The following is an 18963-nucleotide window of genomic DNA, read 5'->3' as shown; positions in this document are numbered from 1 at the left end:
TTACATCAGGTCCCATTTACACCTGTTTGAGTTATGTAATGGTGCTAACTTTAACCAGCACCAAGTGTAATTTGTTGTTCTTGTCATTAAAGCAGTCATGAAGTTTTTATATTTCTTGCAACACTGGCTGGTTTATTCACTCTGGTAAATGATGCCTTACAGGAATGGAGTTATTCCTTTAAATATCTGCTCACCGAGGTAAGTTAGAGTTTTACTTTTGGGTATTAGAGCCAATTTACATAAGCAGTATGTGTGTGGTTATATCTTGGAAAAAAACCCAATGGTTTTGTTTTAGACTCTGAGACAATCAAGAGCTTTTGTTGAGTTTCAGATCTGGGGGAAACTAGGATGCAGAGCTGCTATCTCTCACTCAGCCAACAATTGCCTGTCTAATCTGAGAAACTCGACACAGGATTTAGATCTAACTGGTGATGGGAATAGACTCCTGGGTCATAATTCCCAGTGAGCTTTAAGCTTGGTAGCCATTGTGAAATCCTGCCTCTGTTTTTTGCAGAATTCCTACAAGCAGTTGTCCTTTCCCCATCTTGCTCACCTCCTCCAAAGTGACAATTGTTATCACTGAAATTCAAACCCAGTGGTACAGTAAACCTTCCTGTACCACCTGACCAGTAGCACTGATATAGTGATAGCAATAGAAATGAAATTAAAAGAAATACAGATTACCTGTAGAAAATCCCATCTTCTTGTGGCACTTTGTAAATTCAATATTAAAATAGGTGACCAAGGCATGAATGTAATCATTACGCTGAATTTGGAGGCAGAATGCAGAAGTAAATGCCAATTCTTCAGTCTTCACTGTATAAATATCTACTTCCTGTTTTGAGGAGAAAGAAAAAGACATTTACATGCAGATGTCTGTGACTCTAAGGTAAGTGTTAAGTGATGTACTTAAGCATTTTATTTAATAATCCGCAACAAGACAACTGGCAGCCCTTTAACAGTGTAAGAAATCAATGGTACATCTGAATATATCAAATCATCAGCAAATGATCCCGTTATCTAAGTTGACAGAGTGCGGTAAGAGAGGGCACTCACAGGAGAGGGTGTGTCCTTGGGAGTGGTAGGGAGGGGCTGTGGGAGCTGGAGGAAATCAAGGTAAAAACATGCTTTGACACATATAGGCACAATGGATGTTGAAATGGAGATATAGGTCCCAGTGCTAAGACCTTCAATCAGTAGGGACTGTCAGCATGAGGAAAGATGGCACAGTTGAGTTTTTAATAAAAATAAACTTCTGATTTGTTTGAGCACCTCTGGAAGGGAATGTGCTTTGACTGTGTCAAGCAGTCAAAACATCTGAGGCATGGCAGGACCTGCTTTTTGCTGATAATGCTTTCTAGTCCTGTGTCAGATAACCAATTCCAGATAGTAAGCACAGGGATCTTACTCTTGAACTAGACAGAAGCCAATTGTGTAAATCGTACTACGGCTTGATTGCAGTACTTGGGAGCAATGATGTAGTCTCCAAGATTACTTATTTCCATCAATATTTAAATCTCACTGTTCAAGGCTTAAACTGAGTTTTTTTAGGTGGATCTGATTTTCCCAGCTAGGCATCGCTTTTATCTGGGTTGTTTCCAAAACTTGTAGTCATGATAAGGAGGATGTGAAGTCTGAAATAAATACTATTAATTGTATTCTAATGCTATGGGAAATGTTTCCTATCAGTGCACTTTCTGATATCCTCCTAAGTGTATTGGGCTTCACTGTCCTTATTGTCCTTGTCAGGGTGTATTTCGCAAGAGCCAGACACCCCCAAAATATTTTTCTCTCTATTATTTGGAAAGTCAGCATGAACAACAAAACTGCTCATGCATACAGAGGAATAGAAGCTTTGTAGGCAGAAATCCAAATTTCCTCCACTCTACCAACATAAGCCAGGAATCATATCACTGACCTCACCAGCATTACGTCAGCCTTACACTGAAAAAACGGAGAGCAGAGTCTAGAATGTCCCTTAGAGGGCTCTTTTAGCCTCTTTTAGGGCACAAGAAAGGGCTCTTTTAGCAATTGCAGTCTATAATCTAAGGGAAGTCTTCAAAAATAGACATCAAATCATGCAGCCGTATTTCAGTTACCGAGGTCTTTGCAGGGACCACATACCATGTGTTTCTGAGACTTGAAAAACTTATGGTGAGACGATTTAAAGAAGCCTGTCTAATTAGCAACATTGTTCAAGAATAACTTAACGAAAATGAAAATTATTCTACTACATTGCAATGGCACCCTGAGTCACTAGTGTTTATAAGTGACCTATGTTTATAAGTGGTCATTTAAAGCTGGGATGGCCTTAAAATATTGTTCTTTTTTTTTTCCCCTCATAAGAAGATAAAAAGAAAAAGGCATACTAGGAATAAGAATTTCTGAAGTCTCCTGGCAGACTTCCATAGCAGCCTGCAAAATTTGCTTTGACATGCTAGACTGGACTGGTGGGTGATAGATGCAGATTTCTGTAATTTTTGGTGGCTTTTTCATGGTTATCACTGTAGGGAAATTGTGAACTAAGTCCAAAGACGAGGCACATGAAAGGGATCTAGCTCCCTCTCTCTGAGCTGTGTTGGCTCTGCAGGGTAAAGTGGAATCAAAAGCAGTAGGAAATATATTTATTAGAGAAGTTAGTGGGAAAAGCTCAGAAATATTGAACAAATGTGCTGGATAAAATGGTGGCCACTTTTGCAGTCGTTTTTTTAAGGACAGAAACATGCTTTTTTTTACTATGCAAGATTTGAGAAAAATGTGGGGTTTTTTAATTAATAAATATAGTTTTGAAACTGGCCTGATCCTGTTTTGATGACCTCTTTGAATTGCACTCTGGCTCCTATATATTCTTATATTAAATGTCACTGCTTACTGAATGTTAATTACAGCTAACAGCACAGGGGACAAATGCTATCTTTGCATAAAATAAGTGGCAAAGTCATGATTTATCAGATTTCATTCAGATTTCAAAACAACAAAATGGGCATACAGTTAAGCAGGGATCTGATCAAAACACAGCTCTTAATCATACAATAAATAAAAAAAAATGCGTTAAGCTGACCAACAATCGGAGTGTCAGAATTATCAGCTAAATAAGGAGGTCCAGACTGTGGCTGACACTGCATGAAAGAACGTTAGACATCCCATGCTACATGTCCCTGTTGCAGAGACCGATAGAGGTCCCGTTTTTCCATTCACTGCATGAAGAATGGTTCTTGGGCTGTCCTGTGGCACAAATTGCTTTAGGACTGAGCAAATGATGTATAGAAGATCATTTAGAAATCACAGGGGTGATGAAGTGAGGTTGAGCTGCGGTGTGCCAGCTGCTTGTATTTCTTGTTTGAATGGTATCACCCCAGCTGAAGGCAACCTAACTAATGAGAGCAACAGCCCTGAATCAGGTTTGCTGATGGGAAATTGCTGACTTGCTGCCTGACCTGTTTCCTTATGCAAATCATAATTAAGATTGCTTCTAAAGTGCCACTGCACCTCTTCTCTGATTCTCTTCCCAGCCAGTCAGTTTACTCAGCTAGGATTGTGTGAACATGGAGATAAGTTGAAGATTCAAACCTCAGTGAATGTCTGGTTTTGGTGGGGTTTTTTTGTTTGTTTGGTTGGTTGGTTGGTTTTGGATTTGAAGTTGGGGTTTCCCCCCCTTTCCTCTCTTTCATTGCACCAGCTGTCTTGGTTTGGACAAAGAGGGAAATGGTCACCCCAACATAGGATATGATGGTGAAGGCAGAACTAATCATAGCAGGTAACTGATATATGTAGAAGCTGGAGGACAGGTGGCATTGGTCCAAGCAGTATTGCCAGTTTCAGGAAAAGGATTGATCTGAAGGCTGAGAAATAAAATTAATTGCTAGGGAAAGGAGAAAGGGCCAAAGCCTCTTTTCTGACAAGCATTGAGAAAATGACGTATATTGTCACTTGCACACATGCATGCAGTTCTGAGGAGAGCAATAAATGCAACAGCCCCCAAAACACATTCACTTTTCCAAAAGAAAATGATTTTTCTGTTTTCTTTTTTTTAAAGAGTGCAGAGAACTACAGTGTTAATGTGGGGAGAGAAGAAACAACATTAAATTCAGGGGAGCAGTGAAAGGAAGAATGGAGTATCTGAGCTATTGTTTTGACTAGATATTGCAGCATGTGTTGGTTTTCTACTAGATAAAATAACAGGGAAGCAAGTGTAGCTATGGCTTCTAGATAACAGAGACCTCAGCCTCCTGCCAGGACCCCTCTTCTGCCATCTTTTCCTGTTTGCATAGAAGGAAATGCCTGAAAATTACTACTGTGTTGTTTGTTTGGGTTGGGGTTTTTTGGGGGGGGAGGGAGAAGGTTGAGTTAAATCTGAGGATGCTGAAAGTGAAAGGAAAGACTGTGGGGAGAACTGCTGGAAAGGTAAGAGTGACAGGGAAAGTCACTTAGGAAAGGGAAGGGAAATGTGAAGAAAAGAGTAGAGAAGAAAAATGAGAAAAATAGAGCAGTGTTTGAAGAAAGATGGAAAATGAGTGGCATAGGTGCCTCTTGCTTTACTTTAGGAGAAGCTGGGAGAAAGCAATGTGATTAGGGAATTCACTGAAGATGCAGTGGAGCAAGAGAAAAGTCTCATGAGGAACGCCTTCTCCTAAATCTCATGGATGAAGATTACTGTGGGAGAAGAACATGGGACTCATCGGAGCTCACAGACAAGTGCCTCACCTGTGTGGATGGATCTCTCTGAGCAACAGTACCTTTTTGCAGTACAGGTGAATCATGATATTTCCAAAACAGTGGAAATTCCTCAAAGAACTGGATATTTGAGTATATAGGTCAATGGTTTTTTGCTATTATGCTGTGTTCTCTGATAAACAAGAACATTGCACAATTTTTTTTGTGCAGGGAAGGCAGTTTGTGCTTTAAGTAGCATTAAACTGTAAAATCTCAAAGTGGTGCATGACCTGCAGGAGCTTTAAACTGTTTCTGGAAAGTGTGGGACAAATGGGAGCACAAAAGTAGATTTATTTCTTTTTTTTGTTCTTTCTCTGTGGCTGGAGAGGGGAAGATATTCAGGAAAGTCCAACAGTATTTTTTATTATAAACTGGATGAGGCATGTTCTTCATTCTTGCTTGGTGCTGTGAGTTTTTGCCACTCTCTCATTGCAGGCTTTTCTACAGCTGTGTGAACAATTGATTTATTGTTATGGTAGTCTCTGGTGCTGACACCAAATCAAAATTAACATGGAGAAAAAGGTTTGGGTCAGCCCAAACCCATTTGTATTTCTCTAATGGGCAAAGGGATCAGAGAAGAAAACACAACTGTTTCACTGAGTTTGAAACAAACTTTTCCATTTTTTCAGGCAATGTTACTCATAGGAGTACGCCCTCAGAAGGACACTTGTACGCTTTTCCTGAGGTCAGTTATTGACTCTGGTGGTTTGAAGATGTTTTGGTTCCACTATCCTCCCTGGCTGATTTGGTTCGGAATTTAAACAGAAGACTCCTACTTGCCAGGAAAATTCCTATGCCCCTGGAATATATTTAAGAGATCATTCAAAGGGAGATTGCTTCCACAACAGAGAAGATGCTGTATTCCCTGCATGCAGCACCCCCCAGTGCGTCTGTGCCTTAGTGGCTAGAGTTCCCTGAAGGGTTCAAGACTTGGGTTACATCCAATTCCTGAAGAGTACAAATGAGGAAATTTTACTCAAGTCTCCAGCATTCTAGATAAGTGTCATGGTTACATAGCATGCAGGCATTGTTGTCTTATTTTGCTGATTTTGCAGAACAATTCAGAGCATCTAAATCAGGAATTGAAATAACTGCAGAAGCACAGGGCTCTGACTTTTCTGTTAGGAATGCATCTAGTGACTAGTCCATCTACTGACTAATGTACAGGAACCCAGACACATCTGGTAGGCACCATAAGTTAGCTGGCTTTGGGTTTAATACACCCCTGAAAAATGCCTCTGTGAATCTGAGTAAGCTATGCCATCTTGAAATGCTATAATAAAACATTTGAATAATTAAACATTATTGCTTTGTTTATTCTCAAATGTTTTCTTAGGCTAATATTCTCTGAATTTACAAATATTGTCAGGATCAAAGAAATGCACTTTATATAAATAAACCATGTGCAAAAGTAAATTAAATTAAAAAAAGAAATGCAGCCTCAGTTTTTCCTGCTTCCGCATTGCTAGCTTGAACAAAAGCCTCCCTCTTTCCTACCTTTCATTGACAACTTCCTTGATTTTAGTGATCAGCTTGTGAGATTAGGGATAGATTCTGGAAAAGAGAGTCGTTTGCTCCCAAGGTGCCATTACGTGGTAAAGCACCATTCAGTGTATGGACAAAAGATGTTAGGCCATGTAGAATTAAATATAAAACCTGAATAGGAACAGTTTGAAAATTTTTGTCTTCTTAAACCCAATTACTTTCAAAGACCTTCTAAAGAAAGCATTAGATTTGCACTTCATTTAAGGGCATGCGGCTTTGATAACCTTTTGTTCCAAAGAAGCCAATCCATTTTGCCACCTGATCTCTCACTCTCTAGACATATTTTATGCAGTCTAAATTGCTGTTTATTTTGTGTGTATTGCAATTTTAAATTGCTCTGGCCTAGGCTGTTTTTCAGACACAACCATCTTGCGTTCTGCTCAGTGCAGATGGACTGTGCATGCATAAGTACTCACACAGAAGTTTCTACTTCTGTTCCTTTTTGCTGCTTTCAGTAAAGGTTCTGCAGACTAAAGGTATGTCTTTCCTTTTTGCATACGGGAATACTTAATGCTGTGTTTGTTACTGGCAAAAAGTGAAAGGGAAAAATTAGAACTGAGTCTTTGGGATAAAAGAGCACACTCTTGGATTCATTGACCTGATCCTACCACTGCTATTGAAGCGGACAGCCTTATTCATGAGAGTAGTCCCACATGAGGAGGATTCCTTCACATGGAAGGAATTTTAGAGCTTTCATGTGTTTCTGCAGGCTATGGATTCTTAACCTGGTCTTGTGAACAGGGAGTAGTGACCATTCTGTCTTATATGTAGAACAGGGTACAAGCTAACCTCTGGCTGCAGATGTTGGGGCTGGAAAAGCACAGTAACATTCTGGATAAGGCTAAGAACTAAGAAGTTATACAAATAAATTAGGTTCCAATTCTGATCTCATGCTTTGGAGTAAATTAGAGCTGTTTCATCAGAGTTGACCAATTCAGAAACTGATGCTTGTCTTTTTTACTGCAAACAGAATTAATTTACCCCTTCTCCTCAGCAGCATTCCATCAGTAATTTCCAACCTCTATTTAAAAGAAGGTAGGGCAATTAAAATTCATATCTAAATACACCATGTCTCTATTTATCAATATTATCACATGTATAATTTGTAAGAGCCTTAAGTTCCAGTGAGCAGTAGCCAGATGAGTACAGAGTCACATGGAGCAGCTTGCTTTTGAGTGTTCCATAAGTGATCAAGGTATCAATGTTCATGCTTAGCTCAGGTAACAGTATTGGGCATGTGCAACATACTAGTACTGACTAATTTAAAACTGCACAACTTTCCTTCTTAGTGTGATAGCATTCTATGATGATGGCTTCTGCGGCTAGTTAGAAGCATACAAAGAGAATAGTAAAAACATAAGCAGCAGGTCTCCAAAGAATCCTACAGTTAGGTGTAAACATTCATAATTATAGGTATATTTGGAATTACCAAACCTTTATTAAACAGGCATTGGTCACCACTTGCTTTGGATCTACTATGTCCACCAAAGGCTCCTTCATGGCAACATCCCTAATACAGGTCATGTCAAAGCCGTACACATTCTCCCACCCTGTCAATGCAAATGGATGTGTCAAAGATTAGCAGTAATAATAAAAATATTTTTTTGTTTCTTAAAGCATCTTTCATTTGAAAGAATTTCTACCATCCCCTAACTTTCAGCTCTCCTCTTTAGATCTTTGCTCCCTGCCCCAGTTGTTTATGTCATCATTGCTATTTTTTATAGATAATGCAATTGTGGCAAAATAACCCCTCAATGTATATCTCTGAACAAGTGGCCCTTGGTTTTGGTGTTCCCCAAACTGTGATATATGAGATTTGTCAATGATTTTCATGGCTTTAGACATTTGAGAGTGTTGCCCAAAATCATATAATATGTCAGGTTGAGACTTGGGAATAGCTGCTAAGGTTAATCTATCCTTTCCTATCCATTCTGGTTAATATTTCCTTTTTTTATAGATTGCTATTCAATCAGCAGTTTGCATGCTCTTTTAATTATTTAAGTAGTCTTAGTTTCACCAAGTGAATTACTGACAGGAGTAGAATGACAGGTGTGTTGCAATATTTGGGACATCCAAGTTTTAATCTGCATGTACATCATGACAAAAAAGCAAAATGTCCACTTTCTAAAAGATTTAAAAGCCATGCTGATCTTCTATATTTAAACTGTTCCTCTGTTTCTGCCGATAAATGCTTCTTATCTCGCTGAGGTTTTTTTTTTCCTTTTTTTTTTCTTGAACAAAATGAAAACATTGAAACATTGAAACATTGAATAGGACACTGGCTTTGCTTTTAAGATTGCTTAACAAAATGAAAACAAAAACCTCCAAAAAAGTGAAATCTTAGTCTTATGAATCATATGAGTCAAGGACCATTCAGTGCTCCATCTGAAAGTCTAAACTGAATACTGTGAACATTTAAAAAATTGTTTGAACACAAGCAAGGTAAACTGATAAACAGCAATAGTGAGCATGTTCGAAATGTCCCATTTTTTCAGAGCATATGAGCATAGCATTTGAGCTACTGGTGTTCCCAGAGGACTATGACTGAAAAACGTAGTATGAGCAAAAAATGTGCATATTTCTAAACTGGAACAAATCTGGACATGAACAGTTCTTTGATATGTCATCTCTTTATTGGGCTCAATATTTCAGGGGAGCTGGTGGTCAAAACTTTTGTTTCAGGCATCATGAGCATGCGGGAACTTCAGATTATACTTATAGAATCCATATGTTTTTACGTGGTTACTCAGAAAAGATTAACTAGGAAACCCTGAAGGAACAATTTATTAACAGAGTTGTTGGGTCCTCCATCATTTGATGTACTTCAGCCTACATGGGATGCCACAGTCTGTATTAGACAGAGACCTGTCACAGGAGTTAAAAGATAAAATTATATGTTTCACATTTTGCAGGAAATCAGAGTAATTGACTATAGTAGTACTCTGTGGCATTAATGAAGTTTGAGAAATCAGAAGTCAGATTTTTTTAGAAACCTCATATTGCATTATTTCTTAATCAATATGATGGTTCCTGAGTGCCCTTTGAAATGCTCAGCCCTGCATCTCATATGAAGCCAAGACCCTGTCCACTTTATGAGAGAAAAAAGAAAGATGAAACATGGAAACGTAAGGAGACACCATCAAGGATTTATAAACTGAAAAGAGAGACAAGATGGTGGTGCAAATAGGTAGTGAGATGGAAATAACTGAAGAAGACACAGAGGTATAAAAAGTGAGGGGGGAAGGGAAATCAGAGGTCAAATCAGAAAAGAAAGTGTCTTAAAAGAAAGCAACATTTTAGAAGAGAAAAAGAACCCCCCAAAAATTTTTTTTTAAATGATGAAAAAAAAATTAGTTGAAAACAAGTATATTGTTTGTAAGAAAAGAAAAAGGCTTAAGGCCTAGAAAGGAAGGGGTTCAAAAGCAAGGTGAAAGAAGGCATAATGGATTTTTTTTTAGGCCTAAATGGGTTTGATTTCTTTACAGAATGGATGCCTCATACGTCCTTTTGAATCTGTAAATTTTGTAAGGAATGTAGCTGTCAAGGTCATCACATAACTGAGGAGAAAAATCTAGGCTGTGCTTGAGGAGTAGATATAATTCTCCTTGGCACCTACACAGACTTCTTGTCACTGCCCCGCTGCACTGGGCTTGCTTTTGATCCAAAATGGCAGTTTTGATCCAAAATGGCAGTTTTGACCCATTGGCAGTTCTGTGTATTGGCACTGAATTTGATGACAGAAAAACCAAATTTTCTCTTGTGAGAGGAGCTGAGAGGCAAGGAATGAGGAATTAGGCATTTTCATTTAAAGGTTGACTGAACCCACTAATTTTACCTAGGCTTTTTCATGTATTCTTAATAAAGCTGCTTAGGAATTCTGTGATTTTTTTTTTTTTTTCCCCTAATGGAAAATGCCTTTAAGTGAAATTGACTAGATCTGAAAAATAAATAAAAGCCAAAAAAAGAAAAAAAGAAGAGTGAAATGATGTAGAACTTACTCATTTCATCAAAACTATTATGACCAAATAAATCCAAACTTGGGTGACCTGGGGGACAACAAGTTGAATGTGAACCAGGAGTATGACCTTGTGGTGATGAAAGTGAACCACACGCTAAGATATGAGGAGTGTCCAAGAAAACTGGATTTGCTTAGCCTGGGACAGCACAGGCTAATGGTGGGATCTAATTGCTATCTGCTGCTACAGAAACAAAGAAAAAGGCAGATTCCCTTCAGGTGACAAGGGACAATGAAGGCAAGTTTCAGCAAAGAAAATTCTGACTGGATATTCAGAAACATGTTTACTCCTGAGGGTCCTCCAGCATTGAACAAGTGCCCAGAGAAGCTATGGAATCCCCACTTCTTGACTTCGGGGCAGGGCCCTGAGTGACCTGCTTTAACCGTGAAATTTGGCCTGCTTTAAGCAGGAGGCTGGACTAGGTGGCCTGCAGAGGTCACTAACAGCACCAGTTAGTCAATGAAACGTCAAGGAACCTCCCTGCCCCCCATTTTAAATGTAAAGGAACAGTCAATTTTATGCATCTATGAAGTAAAACAAAAAAGTTTAAACTTTTTTTTCACATCAAAGTAAAATGGAAATTTCTGATCCTTATTTTTAATTTAAAAATTATCACATAAAGTGTTTTAAAAAATTAAAAAAGCATTTTTTTCTTCTCGACAAGCTTATTAGTGACATCATTTTTTCTAGACTTATTTCTTAACATTTACAATTCATTTGCATATTACTAATTTTTCTGTTCTTGTTATTTTAAAAACACAACCCAGCACCTGGATGGCAAAAGAATATTACCAATTTTAATGGCAGTTATGTGGGATGATGTATTTATCAAAACAACAACAAAACTAAATCTCCTAAAATCCACATTTTAAAACACAGGTAGAGGTATCAGTATAAATCTAAGCAAGGTCTACATCAATTTATTAATGCATCTTTCCTTTGTGCACTTTAAATTACTGCAAGTTTTCTGAATTTATCACCAGACTAGAATTTTCTCAGTATTCGTGTTTATATTTGAATTCTGGCCTGGTCAGTGTGATTTCTTGACTTTTGCAAAACTTTGCCAGTGAAGAGATTACAGTAGGCTACTACAAATCAAATATTTTAGGGAAATAACCATAGAAAAGTGTTACTGTTAGGCGTTTACTCACAGTGAATTTTGAAGTCCTTGTACTGTCTGTCTTCAATTGCTACCACGTACAAAGCAGCTCGGTCTGGAAACATTAGCCCTCCAGGTTTCTGTTGATGAATTGTGGGGAAATGGATCTCGTAATCTATTCACCTGACAAAGACATCACATTTTGAACTGCACATACAAAAACCAGACAAGCACCCCTTGCATGCCTTTATTGTTTTCCTTCAGATTGTCACATCAGCTTTAATCTCAGCAACTCTTGCAGCCTGTAGCAATGTCATTAGATAGTGTCTATACAAATTTTACCAGCAGTTAATCAAAAGCAAAGCTCTTTCACAGAGATCCCCTTTGTTAATCTTTTCGTTAAAGCCTAAGAAATGACACCTGGAGATGTAATTGTGTCTTGTTATGGTGACAGTAGGAGAGAGAAGGCTTGTAGTCAGAAAATAAATGATGATTGCTCCAGCAAGGAGTATGACATGCAGAACACCTACCAGCCACTTGTCTCGTGCGAAGATGACTGTGTTTAACATTGACTCATAGAACAGACAGTAACCCATCCACTCGCTGATGATGATGTCTACTTTATCCACAGGTAATTCAACTTCTTCCACTTTACCTTTAAATATTGTGATTACTGAAAAAAGAATCCAAAGAAATACATTTCACATAATAAAACACCTAAGTTCCTTACTGGTGAATGTCAGGCTGACCTTTTCAGTATGATTCTCTTCTTGAATGCCTGTAGATAAGGGGTGACTCCATGTGACTCAATGGATTTTACACTATTTTAAAACTACTTGCAGTAGGCATAATAAACAGAAGTTTTAGTGTCAGTATAAAAGGAAAAAAAAAAAAGAAACAAACCCCAAACCAAAACCCAAACCAAATAAAACCCATATATAAAAAAACAACAGAAAAACAGGCCTTACCTGGTTACCTGCATGATCTCATTTTACATGCCCTTTGGAATTTGGAAGATTTCTAGATCATTGACCAAGTAATGCAAAGAATCCACCTAGAATCCTTTAAACATCCCTGTAGGGTTACAGATACATGATCTCATCACTGAGATATTAGAGATTTATGGAACTAGGATCTAATTCTCAACTGTTTTTCAAATATATTATACTGGCTTCACAATGAGGAAACTAAGGCTTATTTCTTCCATGAGTTCTGGGGAGCTGACTCAACTGAGAAAGTCAGATCTAGCCTGACAGTACACAAACAAGAAAGTTTGTACAAACACGGTTCTCTCATGAAAAATAATTTTTCATTCCTTTCTGCTTCATGATTGAATCTTTTATAACATACTGGCATTCTCGCTCTGAATCTTCTATGTGGTGTAGGCTTGCATTACTTTCCACAGTTATCTAAACTGACTGTTGGAAAACAATGCTGTCAGGTATTTTGTCACCAAAATAGTTTCAAGGAAATTAAAAGGTTGCTAGAAGTTTGATGTGGTAGAATACCAGATCGTCAGAGACACTATTACAACACAGCGCATTAAGTTGCTGGCAATACTGTATACTACTTACAGGAGACTGAGTAGGCACTGCAAAAGCAAATCAACAATCAATTAATATAATTGGTTGATACCAGAACAGGTATTTTGCTTAAAGTAAAATTAAATGCTGGTCCATATTTAGTTCAGTTGTAAAAAATAATTTTGTTTTAGGATCACTACACAATTCACCAATCATTCTTTCATTTTTTAAAAAATATATTTCCTATTTACAAATGTAGTCCCAATTCTTTAGACAAATAATTTCCAGCTTGGGTTTGTCTGCTATTTATATTGTTGGTTGCAGTGGGTAAAGTCTCATGGTTCCGGATTCTTCCTTGACAAGGTAACTGATGCACTTGAAATTCAGGAATAAAGTGAGTAGGGAATGTTTTACTTTCCATTACTAATTGATAAGATTACTGTATTACTCTTAATAAATGGCAGGTTTTAATGATGGCAATTTTTATTGATGAAAGTTGTCAACATTCAGTTCGAGGAAGATGAATTTCATTTAGCTACAACTAGGTTAGCTGTTTAAGAGTGGAAGCGCGGTTTGAGTGATTTTTTAGAACTCAGCCCAGGGAAAATGAGGTTTCGTGCTTCCAAAATACATGCAGTACTAGTATTACTCTAACTAGATGTGGCCGCTTTATTTGCATAGCAAACTTTTAATCCAGACTGGCCCCCTAAGCAGTTGGGAACACTGATTCAGACTGGTGGCACCAAGTATCAGCTGGTAAGAGCAACCTGATCGGAAAAGAGCAGAGTTCCCTTCTCCTTCCCATTCTTTAATCTCCTTCCTTTCACAGTTAGTAGCTCAATAGTTCATCTGTTGTTACACTGAAGACTCTTCATGTCTATCAGATCCAGCCACGAGTTCTCTTTAGTTCTCTTTTCTCCCGAGAACTTTCACTGCCACAATTCTTTTGGAGTGAATTTTAGCACTGTTGACAGCTGCCAGTGACACACCTGCAGACTTTGAAGCCCTCTGTTTATACCTAGAACAGTCACAGTGTAAGCAGCAGCAGCAGCACAAGTTCCTCCCACCTCCCTTCACTTTGATGAAACATCTTCATAAGGCATCATGTGGGAACAGATTGTGCTGTCCCCAGCTGTATTGTATCTGTTCTGGAAACAGTGGGTTTTCTCTTGGTTCAGCCCCTTTTGCTGACTCTGCATTTCTCTAAACAATTAGGGGGAAAAAAAGAAAAATTTCCATGAGCAACAAGATCCTTTGGCTCAGTACCTGGTTGCATTAAAATAAAAGTGAATGTGGGTCAGCATAATGTGTGTAAGTGTAAATGTTGGTTCAGTTGTGTAATTTGTTTCTATTGGAGACCAAGCTGCAGTTGGACAGACCACTGAACCTGTCCAGGCAGGTGTCCTGCCAAAGGAGAGGGGTCTCTGCTTCTTCCTCCACTGTTTTTCCAAGGACTTGCTCCTTGGAGAAACAGGAGGAAGAAGCAGAGATAAATACCTTCTGCAACCCCTGGAGCACGCTGGATCCTTCTTATTTATTCTGACAATGGTCCCTTCACACACAATTCCTGTTGCTGGAAATCCAAACGTGAATTGATTTGTGGTACGCTGTTTGTCTACCTATTTGATGAAAGGCCATTCTGCGAATATATGGGCTCAGCACCAAAGGTGCAGGTGCAGGATAACCAAGCTGAGGTCAACACCTCATTGTTTTAGTGCTTTATCCTTACTGGGGAGGAGAGTATTTTCTGGTCCTTTGCTTTCTTCTTTTTCTGAACCAAAAGTTGCATACACTGGCTGGCCTCTTATAGCCCACGTCACTGCTGTTTCTTTCCCGCCACACCACACCACTTGAATACGCGTACTGTACAAAAAATTCTCCTCCCAAACAGCTCAGTGTAAGTCAGAAGCTGCCAGTGACAGCAATAAAAATTAGAGCAGATCTAAACCAGAACAGAAGTCTATTCCTGCGCATGTGCTAGCATAGCACCAGTGCAGACACAGCTAAAAGTGGGGGCAAATGACAAAGTCTAGCCAGTTTAAACAAGAACTGTCTCACAGCCTCAGTTACAAAAAAACTTATTTTTTAGGTTGTTATGAAGCTATCTTGTGTGCAGTGATTTGGAGGAGGAGTGAAGACATGAAATAGAGCTTGCTGGAGATGATTATTTTTTAAGAGTTTTCAGTAGGTTGGGGGTATTTTTAGTATTTTTTTTTAATTGAAATGTTTCCATATCCCTGGAAATGTCAACAGTTTTCTTTTCAAGAAAGAAAAAGTTTTCTATGATACTCTTATTCTGAGAATTGAACATTTTCATTTGTGTGTGTTTCAATATGTTTTTTAAATTTATTTTTTTTTTAAGTTGGAAGTCAGAAGAAATTCTTAGTGAAAAATCTGTATTGATATGGAATACTTTTTGCTTTGAACCTTATTTCAATTTGAATGTAAGTGTGTGTGTGTCGATTCTATTTTAAGAGATAAGGTGGAATTCAAATGGCAGAATTAATTTGAAAAATTCAGCTCTAATATGGGGCCTTCTGTCTGCTTTGCTAAATCAAACTGCCTGCTGATGAGTCCTATTTGCTTCTCTTGTCTGTAAGCCTAGAAGTAAATGTAGAAGTAACGTCTCCCATGAGGAACTGTAGTGCCTAGAATGAGGTGTTTAGTTTTGTATTTACATAAGTAAAATAAGTAAAACTACCATTTACATATAAACCACACAACATAAATTAATCAGAAAAAGTGAAACAGTTATCTTCTCTGTCTCCTGAAGAAAATATTTTTATATATGCCTTACTGTTGTCCAAGTGGTTGGCCTTGATAATTTTTTCTGAGTAGTCAGATATACTTGAGCATTCAATCTAGGAAAAAAAGAAAAAAAGAAAAGGAAGAGGAAGACTAATTATGTGTTAGAGATCTCAGCTATATGAATAAAACCAAAATCTACTGAAGGCAGCAAAGACTTTACAGAGCATGTAGTCATTGATAAAGAGTAAATCAAACCTGTGTGGGCAGGATCATGATCAATGATATCTTAATATTTAAACTGCCATCTGTGTTTGAGTTCAACTGGCTCATATAGAAAAGACTGTTTTTAAAACTGTTGAAATGTGGAAAAAAGGGGCCCTAACTCCAAAATTACATAATTTATTAATAATATTATTTAATTTATTCCTGCTACTTCAAATATTGCCTCCCCGCCCCCCCCCAAAAAATCTGCTGAAGGGAATGAATCAGCATGGTGCTACATTTCCTCACGTTTTTTTTTAAAAAAAATATATTCAAACTTTGTGAATAAGGTTAAAATTCAAACTCTGCCAATACTGCTCTTTGTCAAGACACAATTGCTTTTCTCCGTGAAAAATCTATCGTCTTTGGCAATGCCTGCTATCAAAAAAGAATACAGACATTTTACACATAAGAAATGACTGAAATTATTGTATTTACAAAAAGATCCAGATCTGAATGTCTTTTCCTATGGCCAGTTCTGTGCTTTTACTAAGAAAGGAATTACAAAGTACCTTCTAGTTTTAGATTTGCCCTTAAATTTGTTAAAATCTGTGTTCTAGCATAAAAGCCCATGTTTGCAATGACCTTTTCTATCTTTTAGAGAAATACTGCATTCCATGAATCCCTCTGGTTCTTGTGCCCTTTTAAAATCATGAGGGCCAAAGTTGCTGGTAGTCACCGAATCAGTTCCTAATTTACCTCTTCAAATTTGACATTAAACTGCCAGTAATTCTTTGTATAATCCTTGTCTCTCTAACTGCCCTATGGGAATATCAAATAGAATTATATTATCTCTAATGAGGTGGTTAATACGTCCAGTGAATTTCATTTAATCTCTAAAAGCCAAACTGTGCTTGACCTCTGTGATGGCACTAGCAGATGGCAGGATAGCGGATGGAAGGACAGCGGATGGAAGGACACACAAATCCCTTATTCTTTTTATATAGCCCATGAAACAGCTAGGCATAATAGCAGTCATAATATCAATCCCTGTCCCCATGGGAACATGAGCCTTAATTCTACTTAGCTTGCCTGTGGATGTAAACCGCTCCTCAAGATATCTGACTAAATGGCCTGAACATAAACCAAAACTGGCATGTAGAAAGGAACATCAGAGTGCCAGTTCAGAGAGTCCAGGGAAGAAATCCCTTGGGGAGAACTCCGTCCTTTTTCTCCATCCAGCTTCTTCTTCCCTTACTGTAAACTGTGTAGACTATATGCCTTGTCTATATTTACAGCCATTATAACATACTCAGTTTTCCTGTCTATATTCACATCTGCCTGGCATTTTCAATTCCATTGCTCATTCTTTCTGGTTGTTTTGGGTGATTTTTAAATAAAGCATGGGTATGTAGGTGTTTGGAAGTGGCTTTCCAACCTTTCTAAAGAAAAAGATGCAAAGAAATAAAAAGTTCTATTCCATGAATGACTACAAGTTTCAAAAAATCAGCTTCATTCTCAAAAAAGCAAAATAATAAAAAAACCCCCACTCAGATGTTCCAGGAAGGAATATATATTTCAGAAAATAAATTTGCTTTAGGGTGGTTAAAGCTGTTTGTCTCTGTTTTGACTTGGACTCCATACTGTGGTACGATTTTATTTTAAAAAGCAACTCATTTCAGAAAAAGAAAATACTGAATTCTGTAGGGGAAGAAATAGGAAAAAAAATCAGTGTTGTCAGGTTTTTCCCAAGTTCTCTTTCAAGTCAGTGACCTGCTCAAATCTGTTCAATTTTACAAAGCATTTGGATTTTACAAAAACTGTGTGTTCCAATATGTCTGTACCTCTGTTTACAATCACAGAATGGTTTGGGTTGGAAGGGACCTTTAAAGATCAACTAGTCCAACCCCCCCTGCCATGGGCAGGGACACCTTCCACTAGACCAGGTTGCTCAAAGCCCCAGCCAACCTGGCCTTGAACACTTCCAATGATGGGGCAGCCACAGCTTCTCTGGGCAACCTGTGCCAGTGTCTCATTACCCTCATCATAAAAAATTTCTTCCTCATACCCAATCTAAATCTACTCTCTTTCAGTTTAAAACCATTGTCCCTTGTCCTATCACTATAGGCCTTGGTTAAAAGTCTTTCTCCACCCTTTATATATTGAAAGGCTGCATTAATGGAGCTTCCTCCTCTCCAGGCTGAACAACCCCAACTCTCTCAGCCTGTCTTCATAGGAGAGGTGTTCCAGTCCTCTGGCCATTTTGTGGCCCTCCTCTGGACCCGCTCCAACAGGTCCACGTCTTTCTTGTGCTGGGGACCCAGAGCTGGATGCAGTGCTCCAGGTGGGGTCTCAGCAGAGCAGAGTAGAGGGAGAGTATCACCCTTCTCAACCTGCTGGCCACTCTTCTTCTTATGCAGCTCAGGATACAATTGGCTTTCTGACCTGTAAGCATGCATTGCTGGGTCACATCCAATTTTCCATCAACTAGTATCCCCAAATCCTTCTCTGCTGGGCTGCTCTCAATCAATTCATCACCCAGTCTGTACTGACATTGGGGACTGCCCTGATTCAAGTGAAAGACCTTGCATTTGGCCTTGTTGAACTTCATGAGGTTCATACTGGTCCACTTCTCAAGCTTGTCAAGGTCCTTCTGGATAGCATTCTTTCCCTCAAGTATATCAACTGCACCACTCAGCTTTGTGTCATCTGCAAACTTGCTGAAGGTGAACTCAATCCCACTATCTATGTCATTAATTAAGATATTAAATAGTAGTTGTCCCAGTATGGACCCCTTGAGGGACCCTTGAGTTTCTTCACCTCTCTCTAGTTCTGTGTGTGTATATTCATCTCTACTTCCATTTTACTTCTCAGTCTTCAATCTAATGCTGCAAATGTCTCCTCTCTTACTAGGGTCTTTTTCTGAAACAGTCACCACATTCCCAGATTTCCTTTTCCCCTGGGCTGTGTCCTCATCACCACCTTTTTATCCAAATCAGCTAACATCTGACATGTGCTTTCATTTTATCTGTCTGTTTAACTCCTTCTTACCTACACTGTCACATTTGTCTGAAAATACCATAGAATTCAGATGGTTCTACTGCAGTGACTGTCCTGA

At 38.4% G+C, this 18963-nt stretch overlaps 1 protein-coding gene across 5 annotated transcripts in view; it reads right to left on the bottom strand.

Annotated features, from left to right (window-relative positions):
- The window catches only part of PRMT8 (protein arginine methyltransferase 8), a 66081-nt gene that overhangs the window by 8312 nt on the left and 38806 nt on the right, over positions 1–18963 (bottom strand). For all 5 annotated transcript variants that reach the window (XM_069806687.1, XM_069806689.1, XM_069806688.1 and 2 more), the window contains 5 exons: positions 15694–15757; positions 11904–12046; positions 11426–11513; positions 7693–7808; positions 685–835 (listed from right to left, as the gene is read on the bottom strand). In XM_069806687.1, the coding sequence (XP_069662788.1) occupies positions 685–835; positions 7693–7808; positions 11426–11513; positions 11904–12046; positions 15694–15757 (562 nt within the window). The remainder of the gene's footprint in view (positions 1–684; positions 836–7692; positions 7809–11425; positions 11514–11903; positions 12047–15693; positions 15758–18963) is intronic.

This window comes from Haliaeetus albicilla, chromosome 19 (assembly GCF_947461875.1).
Source record: "Haliaeetus albicilla chromosome 19, bHalAlb1.1, whole genome shotgun sequence".
In the NCBI taxonomy this organism is placed as follows: Eukaryota; Metazoa; Chordata; class Aves; order Accipitriformes; family Accipitridae; genus Haliaeetus; species Haliaeetus albicilla.
The sequence above is the reverse complement of the archived record's forward strand: the minus strand, read 5'-3'. Positions and strand labels throughout refer to the sequence as shown.